Here is a 25698-nt window from a genome sequence, read left to right as displayed (position 1 = left end):
TATCTCCTATCTATCTATCCCATATCTATCTATCTATCTGTCTCTCGTATCTGTCTATCTATCTCATATCTATCTATCTGTCTCTCGTATCTGTCTATCTATCTCATATCTATCTTCTATCTATCTATCTATCTATCTATCTATCTATCTATCTGTCTCTCGTATCTATCTATCTCATATCTATCTATCTATCTATCTATCTATCTATCTATCTATCTGTCTCTCGTATCTGTCTATCTATCTATCTCATATCTATCTGTCTATCTCCTATCTATTTATCTCTCGTATCTATCTATCTATCTATCTCATATCTATCTATCTACATGTCTATCTATCTATCTCTCTCATATCTATCTACATGTCTATCTATCTATCTATCTATCTATCTTTCATATCTATCTCCTATCTATCTATCTATCTATCTATCTATCTATCTATCTATCTATCTATCTATCTCATATCCATCTATCTATCTATCCCATATCTATCTATCTCCTATCTATCTATCTATCTATCTATCTCCTATCTATCTATCTATCTATCTATCTATCTATCTATCTCTCTCTCTCATATCTATCTATCTCCTATCTATCTATCTCATATCTATCTATCTATCTCATATCTCTCTATCTATCTATCTCTCTATCTCATATCTATCTATCTCATATCTATCTATCTCCTATCTATCTATCTATCTATCTATCTATCTATCTATCTATCTATCTATCTATCTATCTATCTATCTCTCTCTCTCTCTCTCTCTCTCTCTCTCATATCTATCTATCTCCTATCTATCTATCTCATATCTATCTATCTCATATCTATCTATCTATCTATCTATCTATCTATCTATCTATCTATCTATCTATCTATCTATCTATCTCCTATCTATCTCATATCTATCTATCTATCTATCTATCTATCTATCTATCTATCTATCTATCTATCTATCTCCTATCTATCTATCTATCTATCTATCTATCTATCTATCTCATACTATTTTCTATTCCACCTCCAATGTATCATCTACCTCTCTACCAATATCTTTTATCTCCATCTATCCATAATTATAGGCTCTGCCGGCTGTGCTGATATTCCCTGTCCATGGTGCTGGGTGCTGCACTAATGTTAGAGCCTATGATAATACATTATCTGTAGGAGACACTTACATCTCGTCACTTCTTCATTAATAATGAATAAACTTGCAGTGTTTAACAGAAAAGCCTTAGAAAAACCAGTCATTTATCTATTTCTCCACAGGTTGCTTAACTGCAATATACGGTACACTGTATATTCGGTGCCAGTCAGTATATTATACTATAACTGTACTGTATATATGTCTTATAATTGTAATATATATATATAGTGCCAATCTGTAAAAGATGTTATAACTGTAACATATATATCCAGTGCCAGTCTGTATAAGATGTTATATCTGTCACATATACATCCAGTGCCAGTCTGTGTAATGTGTTATAACTGTAATGTATATATCTGGTGTCAGTCTGTATAAGGTGTTATAACTATCAAATACATGTCTGGCACCAGTCTGTATAAGGTCATACAACTGTAATCTATATATCTGGTGCCAGTCTGTATAAGGTGCTATAACTATAATGTATATATCTGGTGGCAGTCTGTATAAGGTTTTATAACTGTAACATATATATCCAGTGCCAGTCTGTATTAGGTGCTATAACTGTAATGTATATATCTGGTGGCAGTCTGTATAAGGTCTTATAACTGTAATGTATATATTTGTCTGTATAAGGTGTTATAACTATCAAATACATGTCTGGCACCAGTCTGTATAAGGTCATATAACTGTAATCTATATATCTGGTGCCAGTCTGTATAAGGTGCTATAACTGTAACATATATATCCAGTGCCAGTCTGTATAAGGTGCTATAACTATAATGTATATATCTGGTGCCAGTCTGTATAAGTTCTTATAACTGTAATGTAGATATTCGTCTGTATAAGGTGTTATATCTGTAATATACAGTTCTCTGTAAAGGTTTTAGGTGGGTGTGGAAAAAATGCTATAAGGTAAGAATGTTTTTCAAAGATAGAAGGTGTCTGATTCCAAATTTATTGTTCAGTAGGGCAACAACCCCAAACATCCAGCCAATGTCATTACCAGCTATCTACAGCGTAAAGAAGAACAAGGAGTCCTGGAAGTGATGATTCGGCCCCACAGACCCTGAAATAATCACCATCCAGTCTGCCTAGGATTACATGAACAGACAGAAGGATTTGAGCAAGACTACATCCACAGAAGATCTGTGCTTAGTTCTCCAAGATGTTTGGAACATCCTCCCTGCCGAGGTCCTTCAAAAACTGTGTGCAAGTGTACCATTAAGTAATTATGTCGTTTCAGAGACAAAGGGCTGTCACGCCAAATATTGATTTCATTTAGATGATTTAGATTTATTTTTGGTCACTTAGCATTTTGTTAATTGACCAAAAAAAACAACTAATACTTCTATTTCTGAAAGCATTTTTTCCACACCTGCTAAGAGGTTGGCCCAGTCTGTACTAGCTGCTACAGTATAACTGTAATGTATATTCCTAGGTCCAGACTGTATGAAAGAAACTGCAATTATCTAACTAATGCTAGACTTTCTAAGTTATGGTTACCCAGTGAATAGCATAGCAGCCTGCATCACTACTGTAGCTGTAATTTATGCATTCAATACCTAAGATAGATGTATTGTATCCACGCATCCCTAGTCTACATTAAGTAACTGTGATGATTTATCCAACACCAGTGTATGTAAAATAAAGGAATGCATATTGTATATCCATGATTGTATACAATGTCTGTATGAACAAATTACAACTTCTATTCAATGCCAGTCTGTGAAAGGTAACTGTGAATACATTCTTCATTGCCATTTTAAATGGATACATTGTGATATAAAATTCAATAATACTATTTATATATCCATTACTTGTGTATAATGTATATATTTCATGCCTGTATAATGTATCTGTAGTGGAAATATCTCATACTAGCCTACATAATGTGTCTATATTACATATATTCCAAGTCAGACTTTAGAATGTGCTTGTAATGCATGTATTCAATGCTAGTCTATATAATGTGTCTTTAATGCATATATTCCATGCCAGTCTGTAAAGGCCTGTTTCACATGGGCAATGTCTTTTTACGCTGGCTGCTGGATGAAAAGGAAAAAGCTGTGATCGAGTCGCAGCCAAAATTCACGTTTTTTCACCCATTCACACGAGCGGCTACAGCATATTCGTGAAAATATATGCTCCAGCCTGGAAATCCCTCAGTCGGCATACAACCTCGGGGTGACATCTAATAGCCTAATAGAGCCAGCTGTAAGCGTTTCGCAGCAGTGGACACTACTATACTCCCTCCCCCTTCCTTTTTTAGCAGCTTCCATAGGAATCTATGGGATGCGCCAGGGTATATCAGTTGAAAGATACGGCAAGCCCTATCATGTATAAAATCAACCGCCATATTCAGTCGCCAATATCCAATCTTTACCGTCATAATATTTTTGCGCAGGAAAAAATTGCTCATCTGAATTAATGCACTGGAATCCAATATTTCATGTTTAAATTTTTTTATACGGCCAAATTAGCGTAAAAATGCTGATGTAAATATGTTATGCGTCCAGATATATTTTTCTTTAGCTTGATTTTTAACGCGATGTGATATCATGGTGTGCCGTGCTATCCGGTTGAATTTACACCTTGAATTGCTTTCCAATGGGTTTTGATATGAAAGCAATAGGTTTTCAATGCGTTAGAATAATTTTCTGCGCCGTGCTATCACAATCAGGGCTCTTTCACACGAGCGCTGTCCGCCCGCAGTATAACCTCATGGAAAGCTCACATGAATAGGTTAATTCAAACTACTTTGAAGCAGCCCATTCACACGATCTGAGGTGTGTGCTTTCCAGCTCCCATAGGAGTCTAGGGAAAGCAGGCAGCACAGATAGGACAGGCCCTATATTTGCGCGCACCTCTAAGCTGACATGCGAGTTGGCACTTGCATGTCTTTCTTTGCTAGATGCGCAAATTCCTCTAACAATCGTTCCTGTGAACGCTTCTATTTGAACCCATTGATCCCTATAGAAGCGCTTCCTGTGCGGACCTCTAATGCGTGCCCACAGCGCTCGTCTGAGCAAGCCCTCAAGGTATAATTTGCTGCATCTGTATGTTCAATGACATTCTGCAAAACCAATTGAGGTTTTGTAGCTATAACCCTTGCTAGCTTGCAGGGCACGGCTACAAATGTATCGAAAGTGCTGGGATTGATACAATTCATTACAACGCTAATGTCCTGTAAGTGTAATGTCCAGCTGCACATAGCACATATCCCATTACTTGTACAGGATGACAGATCAGATCCTCAAGTGTTAACAATCTATAATATTTTCACTTTTTCGCCATTAACATCAGGGTCTGGAACAGAAAAAAGCTTTTAAATCAATGACAATGTGATCAGGGGGATAACAAGGATACAATAGATCCAATAATATCATTCCTTGTCTCTGGTGCTGTAATCACACTGACTCTTTCATGGGAGGTGAATTGACTCATTTGCCTTCATAATTACTTGAGATGTGTATTCATCAGGAGGACTCTAATGTCCTGAGCACAGAGAAGCTGCCTTTCTGCTTAATAACATGAGCATTGTGCAATGCTGGATTTATTATGCAGAAGGTACAGTGCAATCTAATTGGTCTGAGCTGACAGAGTCACATTAATTTATCCTCTCTGCCCTGGATGGGGATCAGGGAATCACATCCTAAAATATTATTCCAGGGATCAACAGTAGATTCTTCTTATTTCCTGGAGGGAGAATAAACCTCATTATTTCCAGAAATGAAGACTGTCTTTTGCTAGTAGTGAAACCTATAGACAAATCTCATTGACTCTGTAATAGATGAACATTTGCCTCTTGTCTGAGCCATGTGTCATAATAAAGATTGTGCTGTGTTGGAATCCCCTGTAGGGACAGTTCGGTGCTGGGGAGGACTTGTGCCTGTACTATGTAGACAGCTGGATGTCCTCTGATACACATTATCCAGTATTGCAGGCTGTGTGATTCAGTCATCTGATACATTTTGTTACATTTGTATCAGGAACGAACAGATTGGGTTCAAGATCGATAGGATTCATGCCTGGAGCTAAACTTATTTCTATGCTATTACTTTCCTAATGTGCAGATAGTATGGTTAATGCGGTGACTTAACACAAAGGGGGGAAATGCTAATGCAACAGGCAATGAAAAGCTGGCAGGACAACTTCATTGCAAAGACCACAGCCTGTGGCTAAAGTATTGCAATGCCAATCCTTTAGTATAATACACATTTACAGATGCACAAAATGTTAGCTGTAGCAGAAAGGCATCTTCTGTTAACCCATTCCAAAGCTATTGTTCTCTTAACACAACAAAAGCAATGTAAAGTGTAATTACCCCCCCCCTCCCCATATCACATCTCATTAATTAGTCAAGTTAAAGAAAAATCTATCTGTACACATCCATACGTGTACATGTTACATATATGTTGCTCCATGTGTCACAGATGAGAAGCAGGTGTGCATGCCAGTCTTCTTCTCCATGTGTGATGCTATGATGACTGCTGCTGGTGTCAGATGTTCTGCTCCTTAACGATCGTCTCAGCTCCTATTCTCCCTATTTCCATCATACAGTAGCTGCTCCAGGTACAGAGAGCAGGGTGTTTTCTGGCTGACTGAGTCCACAAATGTTCAGTACTACTCAGACAATACAGAGATGGGAGGGAGCAGGGGGCTTGGATAAGCCAGTGCCAGGCAGAGGAGGATTGGAGGAATATGCAATGATAGAAGGAGGGGGTCTCTCCTGCTCACCACTGGAGGGGCTGGGGGTGGCAATGGACCTTGAAACTCGTTCCGTGGACTTTCTCCTGTAACACATCACATTTCCACATCCTCAAAGCAAGTGGAGAATCTTATACTTCCCTTGTTACCTTTCTTTCTTGTCCAAAAAAAAAAAAACAACTAAAAACTCCAACACCTTACCTTTTCACTGTCCTAATTCTTACCTTCACCATAGACAGAAAGTGGCTGATTCAATGGGGGAAGGTTTTATACCTGCTTTAGATCCAACAATCCAAACACACTGGACAGGTCACTGTTCCCTGAGCTAGGAAGACCCTGTTTGCATCTATTCCTTAAGTGGAGAGCAGGTCCTTGTTGTGAGAAGAATGGATCTCCTCTGCTTGGCTTTTGCTATCTTCTGCCAGTGGATTCTTCCCAAGGTAAGGAAGACTTTCTGTAGGTGGTGGTGATAGAGAAAGTATGGAAGATGCAGTGATGGAAGGGTTAATAGAGTGTGGGAAACAGACGGCGATCACCTTGTTTTTCTAAATGCATGAAATAATGTAACAGCTCCAAACTTGTTGGAGAAGAAAACTAGGAGCAAAAGCAGGAAAGAAGTAGGTGGGGGATGCAGCCTCCTGCCTGGAAGTCTTCAGTGTGTGGGCTGCTGCTGAGACTAAACACTCAGCTCTGGGTACATGAGCTCAGGCTTATTGGCATGGGATGTACTGTAGTACTTGTTTGCTAGTTCAATGTATAAGAGGGGAATATTCAGCTAGTTTGTGACTACTCTGCTGACCCTGCAGACCCTACAGGGCAGAGAAGTGCACTTTTTTAGCAAGCTGTGCTCCTATACCTGAAGCCCTATTAAAGCAACAGCGCAACTAAAGTCTCATCTTTTACCTATGCACTTATATGCAAGTGAGTCTGACTAGTGGTCTTAAATGAGATTAGTGACAGGATGTCTAAAAAATGTCTGCCCCATGACACTACTTGATCTGAACCTACACACACATATATATATATATATATATATATATATATATATATATATATAGCAGCACTGCTTCCCACTGTTGTTTTCATGCCCTTTAACTCTTTTATGTTCAAAGTTGCACATTGCTGCAAATTTCGTTATTTTTTTCTCTCTCTATTACTCTGAATAGACCTCTTTTTGCCACATATGAGAGTTGCAGGTGCTTTCCTATGGCTTGTTAGGTCTCCATTATCATTATTGTAATGTATTACTCATTGCACATGCTCATTTTTGCAGTGTAATATATGGTATGCATCCAAAAAAATTGGTAAAGTAAAAGTGCTACTGTTACATAGTAGTCCATTCTAAGCCAAAGTCTGTGGCGAATCAAAGAAATGTCTGCTAAAACTAATCCGCAATCCCTTGGGAATAAAGAGTTAAAACTGTACCTTGTGTCCTATTATAATGAGTGAATTATTCATAGTAACTGGGTACCACCTGATACTGGACATGCATTCTGATAAGATACTTATTAACTCCTTGGCATGAAAATATGGTAGATCAAACACTTTGAAGGCCCACGGGGCACAAATGACTGGAGACTGTATATTGTATAAAAGGTGTCTTTGTACCCAGAGCTCATTGTGTCATATGAAGTTTGTTCTGATCGCTGTGGATTGACCATTAGCTTTACAGTTTTCAAGGTTATTGAGATTTCATCATCCATAAATGATCAAAATATAGTCTAAATATTAAAACTCTGCTCATTCAGATGTGAGTGTAGGGTACCCCCAAATCCTGCTTCTCCCAAGTCACATGAAGCTGAGGGATGGACCATTACATTGGTGAGCTGGAGTTGATTTTCTTTAACCTGACATACAAAGCCGCAGCCTCGTAGGGTTAATTATTTTTAATTTATTTTGTTTAACCCTGCTTAGTTTTGGTAGAAAGTCAACCGTTCCCAACCAGTATGAAGACTCTGTCAAGTACGGTAGCTCTCCATATGTCAGCTGCCCCAACTCCTAAGAATGTGCTAAGGCTTGGCAATGGGATGGAGGAGTTAACTGCACTTACAATTGAGAGTTCAGTTGAGTTTCACCATAATTAAATGGGATACATATGAATTGGCACTTGTTATATAGTATCAATTTTATACTGGGGTTACTATACATTTCTGCAATACATATTGCCATATATATATATATATTTACTGTATGTTATAATTGTCATGGTTGGCTCTATAGATCCATAGTATATGATCACTTATTCATTTCATTCACAGTGTATGAGGTCCAACGCTCATCCGTCAAACATATTGCCAGTCCTAAAAGTGCATTGGACATGGTACATAGCCACACAGTATATCTGGGTTTACGTCAAGTACGCAGCTCTCATGATATTAAATCAGCCCTCATTTCAGGAGCGGCATCAGTATAACTATCATGAAAATAATTTATATTCTCAGTGAATATAAATTATAAATTAATAGGATTTCTCAGAGGCTGTGCGTACGCTGTCTTCTGCTGCTACATGCTTGGATTCTGCTGTAATAATAGGCACATCATTAACAGCCATTATCTTTCTATAGATCTATTGTCCTAGATCCACAGGTTACAAATGGCATCATTGCTGCTAGGATACACCAACCTTACCTTTTTTATGTTATTTACTGTATTTCTTACCATAATTTGTCTGGACTAGTGTTATATCCATATAATACATTAATCTCCCATAGATCGTCAGCTCTTGGGGCGGTCCTTCATTCTAATCCGAATCTGCAAATAACTTACTTTTAAGATCCGACACAATTGTATTACTGTGATGACAATTTAGTACTGGTTATGTCTACTGCACAAACTGAATGGTGAAATTGTGCTTGGACTATAAGTAATTATTTAAGTCCATTGATATGAAGCCTATTAGTGATTCTGGGTCTTCTACTGCATCAGCAATGGCCGCTAGTGTGCATGTCCTTCATATACTTCATGTCACGGCCGTATTTCATCCATTTTATGTCCACCATACATGTTGCTGACCATATATTTCTTCTGCTGCTCGTACATGGTGTTGTCCATCCTACGTATCCCGTTCTTCATAGATGCCATTAGTTTGCATCAGTTGTATACGAAGAAGAGAATAGTTCCACCAGGAATTGTTTTCGGAACATAAGTAAAGATAATAGATCAAACCAAATGGATTTTCAAATATTTTTTCGCCCATTGTAGTTGATAGACATAAATGTGCTTTTCTTATGAAGTGATGGAGTGCTATGGAGCTATATATATATATGGAGTATGAAGAAAAGAAAAAAATCTTGGAGAGAATCGTGAATAAAATCTTTAATTTTCTTGTGAAAAATAAGTTCATGCTCAATAAATTACCCTATAAAGTCACGTAGAATCAACTTACATTACCATTGTCCCCCTTGTACTCTATGGGCAGGTATCTGAATATCCTATCGAGAATTTCCGATATATAGTAATAACAACGCAATTATAAATCTGAACAAATGTAGGTTAATTAAAGCCGGGCTCGGACACCGGGCAACAAGAGAAATGTGTAAATACCTGGTATGATTGGACGGCATTGAAAGACACCATGATACCAGAGGAGACGTGTAATTCGTTTTTTACATACTACATGGAGTGACCAATCACTGAACCCTGAAAACCCTAAAACTCCCCCCAGTCCTATTAACCCCACTTTGTCATTCGTCTACTTAATCTATTCCCCGCTCTCCCGTTTCATATTTACGGTTGCGATATTGACTATGTCTCTTAATGTTAGGTCAAGGATTTTGTGCGCTATAGTTTTTTTTGGGTAGTTCAAAAAAGTAGTCCATGAGCTGTTGGATGGATGTATTGGATGTGCTTTGCATTTCTTCATATGTTCTTTATTGCACCTTAAAGTTAATAGAAGCAGATTAAAGAAAACGTGTTTAGAAAATAAGGTAATATGACTCCTTTCTTGGAAATATAGCGATTTATTAACAGTATTTCAAGTATAACCTTTCAAAGATCTTAAATGGTTTCTCAGGTTTTCCAGTACTCGGGAGGCATCTTCTTTCTTTAAGAATGGCGTTTACATTCCTCTTGATGTATTTTTTGAGAAAAAACATTTGCATACAATAAATACATTCACAAGTGGGACATGTAATACAGACAGTTCTTGTGTCTTATCAAGTCTAGCAGTTTGAATGATGGTTAAAGGCATGAACCTATGTTGGTGCCAGGGTAGACTTTGATGGGTGTGATCGTAAAGTTTAGCCCGGATTGAAATGGATGGATATGATCTTATAGCGGTACCAGGGTAGACTGGAAATAGAGTCTTCATTGTCTTCAGCATAAACATCTCTTTTTCGTTAAGGTTCCTGTTTATTCCAAATGGTTTCTATTTAATAGGGTTAATGTTCATGTTTTTTCAAAATGGATTATTCTGCGGCATGTAGGTTCAAGGTCAATGCTAATTCCAAATGGCTTCTTAGGGTTAAGGTCTGTGTTAAGTCACAAAGGATTATTTTGCGCCATGTAGGATTAAGGTCCATGCTAATTCAAAATGGCTACTTCTTTGGCATGTAGGTTAAGGTCCATGGTAATTCAAAATGGCCTCTACTTGATGCACGGTTAAGGTCCGTGTTAATTTCACAATGGCTTCTATATTATGTAGGGTTAAGGTCCATGATGACTACTTTGATGACTTTTAATGCCATATCTGGCATTTTTTATGTGATAATCTCTTCAAAAAAATAAGTAAACATATAAATAATGATGGACAATAACTTGCACTTATATTAGCGAAAGGGTTAATACATTTTAAAGAGCACAGCACAATTCAGTTTAGTTACCAATTGTTAAATAACACAAATAACAATATAAATGCTCTTCTTAGACTTAACAGTAAGGAAATGAAGGTAAAATATATGGATATTACCACTCCACCTTTTCCGTGCCTCCTCTATGTACAACTTGAACACAACTGAGTTTTATAAACTCTTTAGGCTGCATCATTTGTCCATTATAAGGTAACGCTGCAGGGTTATTGCAGTCCTATGGTAAGATACAGACAACATATCATGGTTAAAGTTAGATCTGCTAAATTTGTAATGCGCCAAATTTATGCTTTCTATTAATTAAAATAATTAAAAGCTGATATGTATCCTTAGTTGTCTAAACTCCTTTTACAATTTTATCAATATTTCGTGAAAAACTGGAATAAGCGTATTTGTCGTGCGCCATAGTTATCACAAAAATGTGACATTTATTAAACCAATTTTTTAAAATATTGACAAGAGCCATCCTTGTGATCTGGTTAAGGAGAGGCTTGCTTGTGCAGTCATGCAGAACGCCGTCTAGCGACAGAATTTTGCCTCGCATTTCACCACCAATACATAAATTGGAAGTGACCATGCAACTCTCTAAAAGTTCAAAGAGTAGAATGCAAATATAAATGTATTAAAGGAGATGTCTCGAGGAAGCAGTTAAAATTTTTTTTTGCCCAGTCCCCCCCATTAAACATACATTACTAAGCCCCCCTGTAAATGACATTTCTAGCTGGTTCGTACTTACCGTTCCAGCGTTTCAGCAACTTATATAAGTTTCCTCAAGATGGCCGCCGGCTCTTTCCCCGTCGCTCGCTGCAGCCCGACGTGCGCGCTCCCGAGACGCCGCCAGCTGTGTCTCCATGGCAACCGGACGCATCGCAGCCGCCGACCAGACGCCCCGCAGCCGCCGACCAGACAGCAGGTAACCGGCGCTAGCCCCCGGCTCCCCAGCGCTAGACCCTCAGCCCAGGTGAAGGCCCCGGAGCCCAGCGCTAGGTTCCGGAGCCCAGCGCTAGTTCCCCCGGCCTAGCGACAGCCCCCCCGGCGCAGCGCGGCGCAGCGGCAGCCCCCCCCGGCCTAGCGGCAGCCCCCCCGGCCTAGCGACAGCCCCCCCGGCCTAGCGACAGCCCCCCCATCGCAGCGGCAGCCCCCCCCGGCCTAGCGGCAGCCCCCCCCGGCCTAGCGGCAGCCCCCCCGGCCTAGCGACAGCCCCCCCATCGCAGCGGCAGCCCCCCCCGGCCTAGCGGCAGCCCCCCCGGCCTAGCGACAGCCCCCCCATCGCAGCGGCAGCCCCCCCCGGCCTAGCGGCAGCCCCCCCGGCCTAGCGACAGCCCCCCCGGCCTAGCGACAGCCCCCCCGGCCTAGCGACAGCCCCCCCATCGCAGCGGCAGCCCCCCCCGGCCTAGCGGCAGCCCCCCCGGCCTAGCGACAGCCCCCCCATCACAGCGGCAGCCCCCCCGGCGCAGCGACAGCCCCCCCGGCGCAGCCCGGCGCAGCGACAGCCCCCCCGGCGCAGCCCGGCGCAGCGGCAGCCCCCCCGGCGCAGCCCGGCGCAGCGGCAGCCCCCCCCCCCGGACAAATCACTTACCTGGGAGGCTTCTCGGGGCTGGTGGCTGGGCTTCTCCGCTGGGCAGCTCCAGTTTCTGCACCTTCCTCTAACAGAGGATGGTGCAGAATGGCCGCTCCAGCGCGCTCCCGAGCAGTGACAGCTCGTCTGCGCATGCGCAGAAGAGCTGTAGCGGGGAGCACACTGAAGCGGCTCGTGCTGAATGGAGAAGACCGGACTGCGCAAGCGCGTCTAAAAAAGCAAGCTGCCGGCGAATTTAGACGGAACCATGGAGACGAGGACGCTAGCAACGGAGCAGGTAAGTGGAATAACTTCTGTATGGCTCATATTTAATGCACAATGTACATTACAAAGTGCATTAATATGGCCATACGGAAGTGTATAACCCCACTTGGTTTCGCGAGACCACCCCTTTAATAGAAATGTACGTCCAAACTGGGTGCGAAATATGTTGTGAACTCAACCTTCACCTTAGTTTGTACTGACTGATAATACGTCATATTGTTCTTATGTGATAATTTGGAAAATGTTTAGCTAGAAGATTACAGTAGATCGGAATAGAAGTTGATGCAGTGGAGCCACATTTGTCACCTCTAACTAAATAACTACCTGTATAGATGTACCTGTAAGCCCAAGAATATCCAGTTGAAAGACTATCAAACTACTAATGACCGAGTGTCAGTTAGTATGTGAGTGCTTCTGAAGCTCCACTCCCGGTGACATCATCGCTCCGCCCCCTGGTGACGTCATCTACAGTCCTACAACATATATAAAACTCAGGCTCTTGAAAAGGGGAAGACAAACATAACAAAATGAGAATACAACTAAGCCGTTATTATCTCAGACACAACTCAGCAGTCCTGACAGGAAACACCGACCGACCGTCACCTCAGAGATCTGGTGGGCTGAAGCACCTGTGGTGACGTCACTGCTGTGGGAGGAGCCATTGTGCAGTTTGGTAAAAGAGATCCAGTGGGCTGAAGGACCTGCGGTGATGTCACTGCTGCGGGAGGAGCCATTGTGCAGTTTGGTAGAAAGTACTGTATACTGGATAAACCAACAGCAGCTACTACCAGGACTTGTGATGACATCACCGGCATGTGATCACCTGTGTGGGTGGAGTCAGAAATAACATGACATGGGGTGATCGCTGTATCTAGGAGTCTGGTGATGTGTGGAATAGTAGAGCTGTGTGTGTGATGTGCGTGAATTAGAATGTGCAGAGCTGTGTGTGTCATGTGCTGTGTGTGTGATGTGTGGGGTCAGGATAGATGTAAATGGATGTATAATGTAGGAGAGCTGTGTCTGTAATGTGCTGTGTGTGATGTGTTGGGTCAGCATGCATGTAGTAGAGCTATGTGTGTAATGTGCTATGGGTGTAATGTGTGGGAATCAGTATGGATGTAGTAGAGCTGTGTGTGATGTGTGGGAATCATAATGAATGTACAGTGTAGCAAAGCTGTTTGTAATGTGTGGGAATCAAGATGGATTCACTGCAGCTGTGTGTGGCATGTAGTAGAGCTGTGCGTGTAATGGGGTATGTGTGTAATATGTCGGGTCAGGATGGATGTGGTACAGTTGTGTGTGTAATGTATGGGAATCAAGATGGATGTATTACAGCTGTGCATGGCATGCAGTAGAGCTGTGTGTGTAATGTGTTGTGTATGTAATGTGTGAGAATCAGGGTAGATGTAGTAGAGCTGTGTGTGTGATGTGTGGGGATCATAATGCATGTACCATGTAGCACAGCTGTGTGGCGTATTGCGCCACCAGACACACTGGTACTATAATTTCCTAATAATTACTAGTGATACCATATATATAGCACCTGTATATGGACAACCTTTCCCGTGCCTTTATATTTCCTTCAACAATCATTTGAATGTTTCTATCCTTCTATCAGTATGTAGAAGAGTTGTACTATACATAATATACATTTAGGGGTGAGCCATTGGTCACGCTTGAAGGTGAAATCTGCAAGGTGAATGTGACAGACAATGTCATTTGTATGTTGAGCAGGAAGCTTGAATGATGTTGTGGATTTTCGGTGAAGCTGGGACTCAGCATGTTCACACTGCACACTGTGACTTGACTCTACGACTTACTTAGTATGCTACGGGTATCTGTTACTTGTTCTGTTCCCACCATAATCGTATTGAAACGGTAATGTAATAAGGTCCTCCGCTCTTGTGGTGCGACCACCATATTGTGCCGCCTGGAGAGTCAGCATTATATTACACTGAAATGTGTTGACTGCGTGATTATTGCCGTGATATAGGGGTTTGGGGAATCGTCTCCTACAGTCAATCATTGATGTTATTAATATCCAGCTGTTGTAACCGTTCTAAAATATACTTTATCAAAAAGACAGTGAACGTGCGTCATGTCGTAGAACCGTCTGCAGCCAGAAATTGGTCAAAAAATTTGGGAAATGACAAACCATCAGTTTTGCTGAATTTATTGTTGCGGACCTGTATACGGCTCAACATTCGTTTTCCTTCATTAATATGTAACTTGTTCGGTGCCTTACATTGGGCTTATACCAGCTATATATTACACATACTGTAATACTGTTGTATACTGTAATTCTAGCAAATCCAGGCCATTTTACCTTAAAATATAAAGCATTCTAAAAACATATTTTATGAGTTGTCTTTTATACAAATAATCCATTAAGACGCTTCCTCTACAGTAGTCGTAGATCTTGCATGACAACCAGTTATGATGTTAATTTCTAAAGAGGTTGCCACCAAGCTTTTTACAGACCCCGGATGGTATATAAATTGGTATAGTTGTGCAGTTCTTCATGCTCCTTCTCTCTGACAGCTCAGTATCTATAAGTGACCATTCATGGACCAGGAGGCGCAGGATGAACAATGTTATAGGGGATAATCCAACGTATAGAAATGCAAGCCGGTTGCTTTATCGTCAGATAGTACTACTACATCCATAAATCTATACTTGGGGGGGCTCCTAAAATAATGCTTTTAGGAAATCTGCTAATTCTTTATACATACAATATACAGTATTGTGCAAAAGTTTTAGGCAGGTATGGGAAAAAATGCTGCAAAGTAGAAGTTTTAATAAGTTTTTTTGTGAATTAACAAAATTCTAATTAAATGTACAAAAGAGAAAAGTAACTCAATATTTGGTGTGATCACCCTTTGCCTTCAAAACAGCATCAGTCCTTCACGGTACACTTGAATGCAGTTCTTGAAGGAACTCGGCAGGGAGGATGTTGCAGACATCTTGGAGAACTAAGTACAGATCTTTTGTGGATGGAGGCTTGCTCAAATCCTTCTGTCTCTTCATATAATCCCAGACTGACTGGATGATGATAAGGTCAGGGCTCTGTGGGGCCATATCAGCACTTCCAGGACTCCTTGTTCTTCTTTATGTTGATGATAGTTCTTAATAACATTGGCAGGATGTTTGGGGTTGTTGTCCTGCTGCAGAATAAATTTGGAGTCAAGACACCTTCTATTTTTGAAAAACAATTCTTCTTCATTCTTTCCCCACACCTGCCTAAAACTTTTGCACAGTACCGTAATATGCAATAAAGTCTGCCTTTAAGGCATATTCTAATTTGTCATATTTTTATTTGCACTGGACTGCGTATAGCGTACAATGCTGTTTCAGATGCCTGTAGTAATATACTCCGTTGGAAAACTGAGAACGTGCTCTGTGAGATGCATTGGAGAGTGTTGTAATTTTAATACATTATCTCTATAGTATATATGTAAAGTGTCACAACCATTCTGAATCACTGAACATTAATATCCCTGCAGAACGCAATACTATAGTTATGTAACATGTCCTACAGCTATTCTTGTATTTTATGGACTTTTACTGAAACCATTATAACACAACTCATGTGATGTAAGACAAGAGCAGAAGATTCAAATACAAAATCAAGAATAGTATTTGTTATCCCTCTTAAAGGGACTTTCATAAATTAGAATGAGTGACCAAGATCAAAGTCTCATAAATACAACCCCTTCCAATTGCTTTATTAGTGCCTATTAGAGATGAGCGAACGTACTTGTTAATGGCGATTTCGCAATTGAGCATCGCTATTTTCGAGTTCCTGACTACTCGGGTTAAAAGATTCGGGGGGCGCCGGCGGTGAGCGGGGGGTTGCAGAGGGGAGTGGGGGGGGGGGAGAGAGAGAGAGCTCCCCCCTGTTCCCCACTGCTACCCCCTGCTCCACCATGCCACCCCCTGCCCCCCCAGAATCTTTTCACCCGAGTAGCCAGGTACTTGAAAATGGCGATGCTCGATTGCGAAATCGCCCTTAACGAGTACGTACGTTCGCTCATCTCTAGTGGCTATGAATGTTCTAGATGGGGGTCATCTGCTCGGGACCTATTTCTATTAGTGAGAGCACAGAGTCACTAACAAATAGAAGCTGTCAATCTAATGGATCCTGCTGTCCTTGTATTACATGGTCCTACATACACTGAATGGCCATATTATAACAGACACCCATCTAGTAGTGCCTTGGACTTCTTTGCCCTTCACCACCACACTAATTTTCATGGCACCCATCCACAGGTATCAGAAGACCCAGCGTGTGCCAAAAAAACATTCCCAACATCATTACTCTACCTCCACCAGCCTGACACCACCAACCAACCTGTTGACACCTGACAGGAAGGGTTCATCCATTAATTCAACTTTTGCCAAATTCAGACCCTCCCATTCATCTGGCCAGGTGATGTTTTTTGTCTGCTCAGTGATCCGATTTTTGTGCTTTTTTTGCCTTTCTGTTAGACTGCAATGCAGGTGAATTGGTCATCTACTGTTATAGCCCATCCGTGCTAAGGAACAATGAGTTGTGCATCGGGACATATTAGTTGGAGCGTCAGCATTGGAATCACATGAAATTTGCTTGACTGTGCAGCATTAGAGATGAGCGAACATACTCGTCCGAGCTTGATACTCGTTCGAGTATTAGCGTGTTCGAGATGCTCGTTACTCGTGACGAGTACCACGCGATGTTCAAGTTACTTTCACTTTCATCTCTGAGACGTTAGCGCGCTTTTCTGGCCAATAGAAAGACAGGGAAGGCATTACAACTTCCCCCTGCGACGTTCATGCCCTATACCACCCCCCTGCAGTGAGTGGCTGGCGAGATCAGGTGTCACCTGAGTATATAAATCGGCACCTCCCGCGGCTCGCCACAGATGCATTCTGACATAGTTCAGGGACAGTGCTGCTGGTGCCGGAGCTGCTATAGGGAGAGCGTTAGGAGTTATTTTAGGCTTCAAGATCCCCAACGGTCCTTCTTAGGGCGACATCTAACCGTGTGCAGTAGTGTGGAGGCTGCTTTTTGCAGTGTTGCACTTTTTTTTTTTTTGTATATCGGCCGTGCAGAGCATTGTGTCCTGCAGTAACTTTACATTGTCCAGGGCCAGTAGTGGTGAGGCAGGGACAGAAGACATATTTAGTGTATATAGGCAGTGGGCCTTTCCAAAAACATTTGGGAAAAAAAAATCTATTTGGGCTGCCTGTGACCGTCCTCAGTGTACTGGGTCTCTGCTGGGGGTAGTTATCCTAATTCATACGCAGCCAGCTAAGTGTTACAGCAGGCTTGCGCAAAATTCTTTCCTGCCTCTGTGTTGCCTCTTACATCACCACTGTATTCCTGTCCACAAGTGTACTGGGTCTCTGCTGGGGGTAGTTGTCCTAATTCATACGCAGCCAGCTAAGTGTTACAGCAGGCTTGCGCAAAATTCTTTCCTGCCTCTGTGTTGCCTCTTACATCACCGCTGTATTCCTGTCCACAAGTGTACTGGGTCTCTGCTGGGGGTAGTTGTCCTAATTCATACGCAGCCAGCTAAGTGTTACAGCAGGCTTGCGCAAAATTCTTTCCTGCCTCTGTGTTGCCTCTTACATCACCGCTGTATTCCTGTCCACAAGTGTACTGGGTCTCTGCTGGGGGTAGTTGTCCTAATTCATACGCAGCCAGCTAAGTGTTATAGCAGGCTTGCGCAAAATTCTTTCCTGCCTCTGTGTTGCCTCTTACATCACCGCTGTATTCCTGTCCACAAGTGTACTGGGTCTCTGCTGGGGGTAGTTGTCCTAATTCATACGCAGCCAGCTAAGTGTTACAGCAGGCTTGCGCAAAATTCTTTCCTGCCTCTGTGTTGCCTCTTACATCACCGCTGTATTCCTGTCCACAAGTGTACTGGGTCTCTGCTGGGGGTAGTTGTCCTAATTCATACGCAGCCAGCTAAGTGTTACAGCAGGCTTGCGCAAAATTCTTTCCTGCCTCTGCTGTGCGTTCCGTAAGCGAAGTCAGCCTCCAACCACAGGCCAATAAGCGGCACATTTAATTACAGCGTTCTGTTTCTGCACTACTTGTAATACACCATGCTGAGGGGTAGGGGTAGGCCTAGAGGACGTGGACGCAGCCGAGGACGTGGAGGCCCAAGTCTGGGTGTGGGCACAGGCCGAGCTCCTGATCCAGGTGTATCGCAGCCGACTGCTGCGGGATTAGGAGAGAGGCACGTTTCTGGCGTCCCCACATTCATCTCACAATTAATGGGTCCACGCGGTAAACCTTTATTAGAAAATGAGCAGTGTGAGCAGGTCCTGTCGTGGATGGCAGAAAGTGCATCCAGCAATCTATCGACCACCCAGAGTTCTGCGCCGTCCACTGCTGCAGCTCTGAATCCTCTGTCTGCTGCTCCTCCTTCCTCCCAGCCTCCTCACTCCATTACAATGACACATTCTGAGGAGCAGGCAGACTCCCAGGAACTGTTCCCGGGCCCCTGCCCAGAATGGCCAGCAATGGTTCCTCTCCCACCGGAGGAGTTTGTCGTGACCGATGCCCAACTGTCAGGGTAATATATTCTAAGTACAGCACCAATCAGGCCCACCCCACTTGCCCCGCTGCCGGCGATAAGAAGAAAACACCACATGGAGGTCTGGTATCATTCCTCACACGGGACATGGCTCTCGCTGTCGTGCTTTATAACAGATTACATGAGATCTTATACCCTTTGTCCCATCACCAGCAAGGGGTGATGGGCTCATAACCATATATCGTAAGTCAGGATTTCCGGCCTGAGATACTGAAAATCATACAACATATTTGAACAGTCGTTATCTTGTTCCAGCGCTTCTGGGAAAACGGCCAAGTACACGCGACCTTGTGTCTGGTTCCGTATCTTCTCTGAATTTCTAGAAACATCTTGTCTTCGCCTTGCAAAGCCTTAGGAATATCTGATTTAAGGCGACATATAAGTTTTTTCTCTCATTTGGAATTGAATAGAACTTGCATACAGGTATAAAAGCATAAAAAACATTTGGCAATATATATATATACCCTCACACAACCTTTGGAAAGTTCCCGGGGTCCGGGGGATGAGGCTGGGGACTTCCGCCAACGGTCTCAAGAGCTTTCAGTGGGTGAGGAGGACGATGACGATGAGACACAGTTGTCTATCACTCAGGTAGTAGTAATTGGAGTAAGTCCGAGGGAGGAGCGCACAGAGGATTCAGAGGAAGAGCAGCAGGACGATGAGGTGACTGACCCCACCTGGTTTGCTACGCCTACTGAGGACAGGTCTTCAGAGGGTGAGGCAAGTGCAGCAGCAGGGCAGGTTGGAAGAGGCAGTGCGGTGGCCAGGGGTAGAGGCAGGGCCAGACCGAATAATCCACCAACTGTTTCCCAAAGCGCCCCCTCGCGCCATGCCACCCTGCAGAGGCCGAGGTGCTCAAAGGTTTGGCAGTTTTTCACTGAGAGTGCAGACGACTGACGAACAGTGGTGTGCAACTTTTGTCGCGCCAAGATTAGCTGGGGAGCCACCACCACCAGCCTCACCACCACCAGCATGCGCAGACATATGATTGCCAAGCACCCCACAAGGTGGGACGAAGGCCGTTCACCGCCTCCGGTTTGCACCGCTGCCTCTCCCCCTGTGCCCCAACCTGCCACTGAGATCCAACCCCCCTCTCAGGACACAGGCACTACCGTCTCCTGGCCTGCACCCACACCCTCACCTCCGCTGTGCTCGGCCCCATCCACCAATGTCTCTCAGCGCACCGTCCAGCCGTCGCTAGCGCAAGTGTTGGAGCGCAAGCGCAAGTACGCCGCCACGCACCCGCACGCTCAAGCGTTAAACGTGCACATAGCCAAATTTATCAGCCTGGAGATGCTGCCGTATAGGGTTGTGGAAACGGAGGCTTTCAAAGGTATGATGTGGGCGGCGGCCCCGCGCTACTCAGTTCCCAGTCGCCACTACTTTTCCCGATATGCCGTCCCAGCCCTGTACGACCACGTCTCCCGCAACATTGTATGCGCCCTCACCAACGTGGTTACTGCCAAGGTCCACTTAACAACGGACACGTGGACAAGCACAGGCGGGCAGGGCCACTATATCTCCCTGACGGCACATTGGGTGAATTTAGTGGAGGCTGGGACAGAGTCAGAGCCTGGGACCGCTCACGTCCTACCCACCCCCAGAATTACGGGCCCCAGCTCGGTGGTGGTATCTGCGGCGGTGTATACTTCCTCCACTAAACCACCCTCCTTCTCCTCCTACGCAACCTCTGTCTCGCAATCAAGATGTGTCAGCAGCAGCACGTCGCCAGCAGTCGGTGTCGCGCGGCGTGGCAGCACAGCGGTGGGCAAGCGTCAGCAGGCCATGCTGAAACTACTCAGCTTAGGAGAGAAGAGGCACACGGCCCACAAACTGCTGCAGGGTCTGACAGAGCAGACCGACCGCTGGCTTGCGCCGCTGAGCCTCCAACCGGGCATGGTCGTGTGTGACAACGGCCGTAACCTGGTGGCGGCTCTGCAGCTCGGCAGCCTCACGCACGTGCTATGCCTGGCCCACGTCTTTAATTTGGTGGTTCAGCGCTTTCTGAAAAGCTACCCATGCTTGTCAGACCTGCTCGGAAAAGGTGCGCCGGCTCTGCGCACATTTCCGCAAGTCCCACACGGACGCTGCCACCCTGCGCACCCTGCAACATCGGTTTCATCTGCCAGTGCACCGACTGCTGTGCGACGTGCCCACACGGTGGAACTCTACGCTCCACATGTTGGCCAGGCTCTATGAGCAGCGTAGAACTATAGTGGAATACCAACTCCAACATGGGCGGCGCAGTGGGAGTCAACCTCCTCAATTCTTTACAGAAGAGTGGGCCTGGTTGGCAGACATCTGCCAGGTCCTTGGAAACTTTGAGGAGTCTACCCAGATGGTGAGCATCGATGCTGCAATCATTAGCGTCACCATTCCTCTGCTATGCCTCTTGAGAAGTTCCCTGCAAAGCATAAAGGCAGACGCTTTGCGCTCGGAAACAGAGGCGGGGGAAGACAGTATGTCGCTGGATAGTCAGAGCACCCTCCTGTCTATATCTCAGCGCGTTGAGGAGGAGGAGGAGGAGCATGAGGAGGATGAGGAGGAGGGGGAAGAGACAGCTTGGCCCACTGCTGAGGGTACCCATGCTGCTTGCCTGTCATCCTTTCAGCGTGTATGGCCTGAGGAGGAGGAGGAGGATCCTGAAAGTGATCTTCCTAGTGAGGACAGCCATGTGTTGCGTACAGGTACCCTGGCACACATGGCTGACTTCATGTTAGGATGCCTTTCTCGTGACCCTCGCGTTACACGCATTCTGGCCACTACGGATTACTGGGTGTACACACTGCTCGACCCACGGTATAAGGAGAACCTTTCCACTCTCATACCCAAAGAGGAAAGGGGTTCGAGAGTGATGCTATACCACAGGACCCTCCGACAACGCTAGTGGCCGAAGGCGCAGTTCCGAGGGCCAGGTAGCAGGGAAGGCGCAGAGATCAGGCAGCATGTACAGCACAGGCAGGGGAACATTCTCTAAGGCCTTTGACAGCTTTCTGGCTCCCTAGCAAGACTGTGTCACCGCTCCCCAGTCAAGGCTGAGGCGGCGGGAGCACTGTAAAAGGATGGTGAGGGAGTACGTAGCTGATCGCACGACCGTCCTCCGTGACGCCTCTGCCCCCTACAACTACTGGGTGTCGAAGCTGGACACGTGGCCTGAACTCGCGCTATATGCCCTGGAGGTGCTTGCTTGTCCTGCGGCTAGCATCTTGTCAGAGAGGGTGTTTAATGCGGCTGGAGGAATCGTCACAGATAAGCGTACCCGCCTGTCAACCGACAGTGCCGACAGGCTTACACTCATCAAGATGAACAAAGCCTGGATTTCCCCAGACTTCTCTTCTCCACCAGCGGACAGCAGCGATACCTAAACAATACGTAGGCTGCACCCGCGGATGGAAGCATTGTTCTCTATCACCATCAAAAACGTGGACCTTTTAGCTTCATCAATCTGTGTATAATATTCATCCTCCTCCTCCTGCTCCTCCTCCTGAAACCTGACGTAATCACGCCGAACGGGCAATTTTTCTTAGGCCCACAAGGCTCACTCATATAATTTTTGTAAACAATTTTTATACGTTTCAATGATCATTAAAGCGTTGAAACTTTCACCTGAACCAATTTTTATTTTAACTGGGCTGCCTCCAGGCCTAGTTACAAATTAAGCCACATTAACCAAAGCGATTAATGGGTTTCACCTGCCCTCTTGGTTGGGCATGGGCAATTTTTCAGAGGTACATTAGTACTGTTGGTACACCAATTTTTTGGGGCCCTCGCCTACAGTGTAATCCAATTAATTTTTTGCCCACCTGCATTAAAGCAGACGTTACATCAGCTGTGCTGGGCAATGCAATGGGATATATTTATGTACCGCCGGTGGCTTCCTGGCACCCACCCATGCTGTGGGTCCACAGGGAGTTGTAACTGCATGTGTCCACTTCTAAAGAGCCCCAGTGTGACTGGGGCATGCAGTGTGGGCCGAAGCCCACCTGCATTTAATCGGACATTACCTCAGCTGTGATGGGCACTGCAATGGGATACATTTATGTACAGCCGGTGGGTTCCAGGGAGCCACCCATGCTGTGGGTGCACACGGAATTCCCATTGCGGAGTTGTACCTGCCTGTGGCTATTTATAAAAAAACGCGGTCTGACTGGGGCATGCAGACACCTTGACAGAATGAATAGTGTGTGGCACATATGTTCCCCATTGCTATGCCCACGTGTGCAGCTCCTGATGGCAGTGGCACAGGATTATATTTCTCATTGCTTCTGTACAGCATTGTGGGCTATCGCCCCGCCCCTTTTAAAGAGGGTCGCTGCCTAGCCGTGCCAACCCTCTGCAGTGTGTGCCTGCGGTTCCTCCTCATGGCAGATGCACTTATAAATAGACATGAGGGCGGTGTGGCATGAGGGCAGCTGAAGGCTGCGCAGGGACAATTTGGTGTGCGCTGTGGACACTGGGTCGTGCAGGGGGGGGGGGGTTGAGCAGCATGTAACCCAGGAGAAGTGGCAGCGGAGTGTCATGCAGGCAGTGATTGTGCTTTGTTGGAGGTAGTGGGGTGCTTAGCTAAGGTATGCATTGCTAATGAGGGCTTTTCAGAAGTAAAAATTGTTGGGGGGGGGGGCACTCTTGCCGCTATTGTGGCTTAATAGTGGGACCTGTGAACTTGAGATGCAGCCCAACATGTAGCCCCTCGCCTGCCCTATCCGTTGCTGTGTCGTTCCCATCACTTTCTTGAATTGCCCAGATTTTCACAAATGAAAACCTTAGCGAGCATCGGCGATATACAAAAATGCTCGGGTCGCCCATTGACTTCAATGGGGTTCGTTACTCGAAACGAACCCTCGAGTATCGCGATAATTTTGTCCCGAGTAACGAGCACCCGAGCATTTTGGTGCTCGCTCATCTCTATGCAGCATGTTTTAATCAGGATGATTCTTGACATCTTCTTCTGACTCCTTTTCATTGACATCGCCTTATTTAGGTCCACAGGAGCCCCTCTTTTTTTGCTGGGTGTTTTTTCTCAATCACATCATACTGTTGACATAGCTCCATAAGAATACCCTACAAAGTTGGCAGTTTTTGAAATCCTGCACCAGCTAGTCTAGCGCTGATGAACATGCCTCATTCAGAGTCGCTCAGATTGCTGGATTTTCCCATTCGAATGTGGATTCACACTGAAACTGATCCATGGAAAACATGTCACTTGATTTTATGCTGCACTCCGGGGTCACAGGTGCAATTTCCATACAGGGATGTTCCAACCATGCAAGGGCTGCTATCTCTAGTGAAGTGACCATTTATCGTAAATTTCATTATCTAGAATGTAAAACTAGATTTCCCCAGAAGTGGGCGCTGCATTGGAAATATGTGGCCAGCTTCCACTTCCACTGATCACCACTGATGTCTTGATTTTTTTTTAGTTAGACCCTTAGCCAACAACAAATCATCAGGAGGCTTTAGTTTGAAAAGATGTTTTTCTTGGTGGGAAAACCCAATCTGCACTATTTTTTAGTGCACATTTATAAAAAGTTCTATATAATGTTCCTAGTTCTATAGCACACAACAATAAAAATGCCAGTATGGGCTCTATTAGTAGATCTTTTACAAACTGACTTTCAGTTGCAGAATTGAAGAGACTTTTGTAGTTTTCCAATTAGCGACAAGTGAACAAATAGAACTCTGAAGAATCAGACAGACGCTTCTGTTTTGCAGCATTTAACAAACAGGCGAACTACTAGTTAAAATATAACTTCATGGCATATTTGTTGCCGATTTGGTGCCATATTTGCTCCCAGCTTTTTTTAAGGTCACAATATATAGCTAATGTTGCCTGTAAGCATATGCATCTACTTTTACAGTCTCCAATGACTTATATGAGGCAGTCAACAATTCTTCAAATTGAAGTCAGTGGCCCACATTTCCTAAAGAGTTTACTCCGGTTTATGCTGTGAACTGTGCCAAAAAACAGCAAACAGAACTTAAAACAAACTGGTGTACATTTCTTTCCACTTTTCACATCACCTGACAATAGTGCAGGACTCCGACAATCCTGTCATCAACTGTGAGCATAAGTAACCTGTAATCAACTATAAGCACTGTAAACTTAGGGCGCATTTACATGCAAACATAATCTTTCAAACGACTGAAAGATTGAAAGATTTTGTGATCTATTTGCATAAAGTGTTAATGGCCATTAATAGCCCTTAACATTTTATCATCCTCATTTGCATGCAAAATTACCTCCAGGAGCTGTTTGCAGAGCCCAGCGTCTGATTAAACACACGCTCAGCTGTGCAAACAGCTGCATTGTTCTCCTTGCGGCTGACGGCAGATTACATTGTTATCTGCCAACTCCCGTGGAGATAATAGTCTATTGAGAGATTAATGTGTTTGCAATATCTCTCAGTAGCTGAACAATGGATTTTAAGTTCACCTTAAAATCATCGTTCAAACAAAAAGTGCCCGATGCCCATATTTATAAGTAACGATTATCGCTCCTTTTTGGTCGTTTGAACGAATGTTGAGCGATAATTGTTTCGTGTAAGTGGGCATTAAGTTATGGTGCTTATAGTTTAGGTGACGTGGAGTATGGAGTCTGGGAATCTGTGTCTTATACGCACC

The 25698-nt window shown here is 44.2% G+C and overlaps 1 protein-coding gene across 1 annotated transcript in view; it reads left to right on the top strand.

Moving 5' to 3' along the window:
* The first annotated feature begins 6000 nt into the window (after nt 1-6000).
* NXPH4 (neurexophilin 4) overlaps nt 6001-25698 on the top strand; it is a 294947-nt gene continuing 275249 nt past the window's right edge. The window contains exon 1 of the mRNA XM_066594037.1: nt 6001-6285. Coding sequence (XP_066450134.1) covers nt 6232-6285 — 54 coding nt within the window. The 5' untranslated portion in view covers nt 6001-6231. The remainder of the gene's footprint in view (nt 6286-25698) is intronic.

Source organism: Eleutherodactylus coqui, chromosome 1, assembly GCF_035609145.1.
Source record: "Eleutherodactylus coqui strain aEleCoq1 chromosome 1, aEleCoq1.hap1, whole genome shotgun sequence".
In the NCBI taxonomy this organism is placed as follows: domain Eukaryota; kingdom Metazoa; phylum Chordata; class Amphibia; order Anura; family Eleutherodactylidae; genus Eleutherodactylus; species Eleutherodactylus coqui.
The sequence above is the reverse complement of the archived record's forward strand: the minus strand, read 5'-3'. Positions and strand labels throughout refer to the sequence as shown.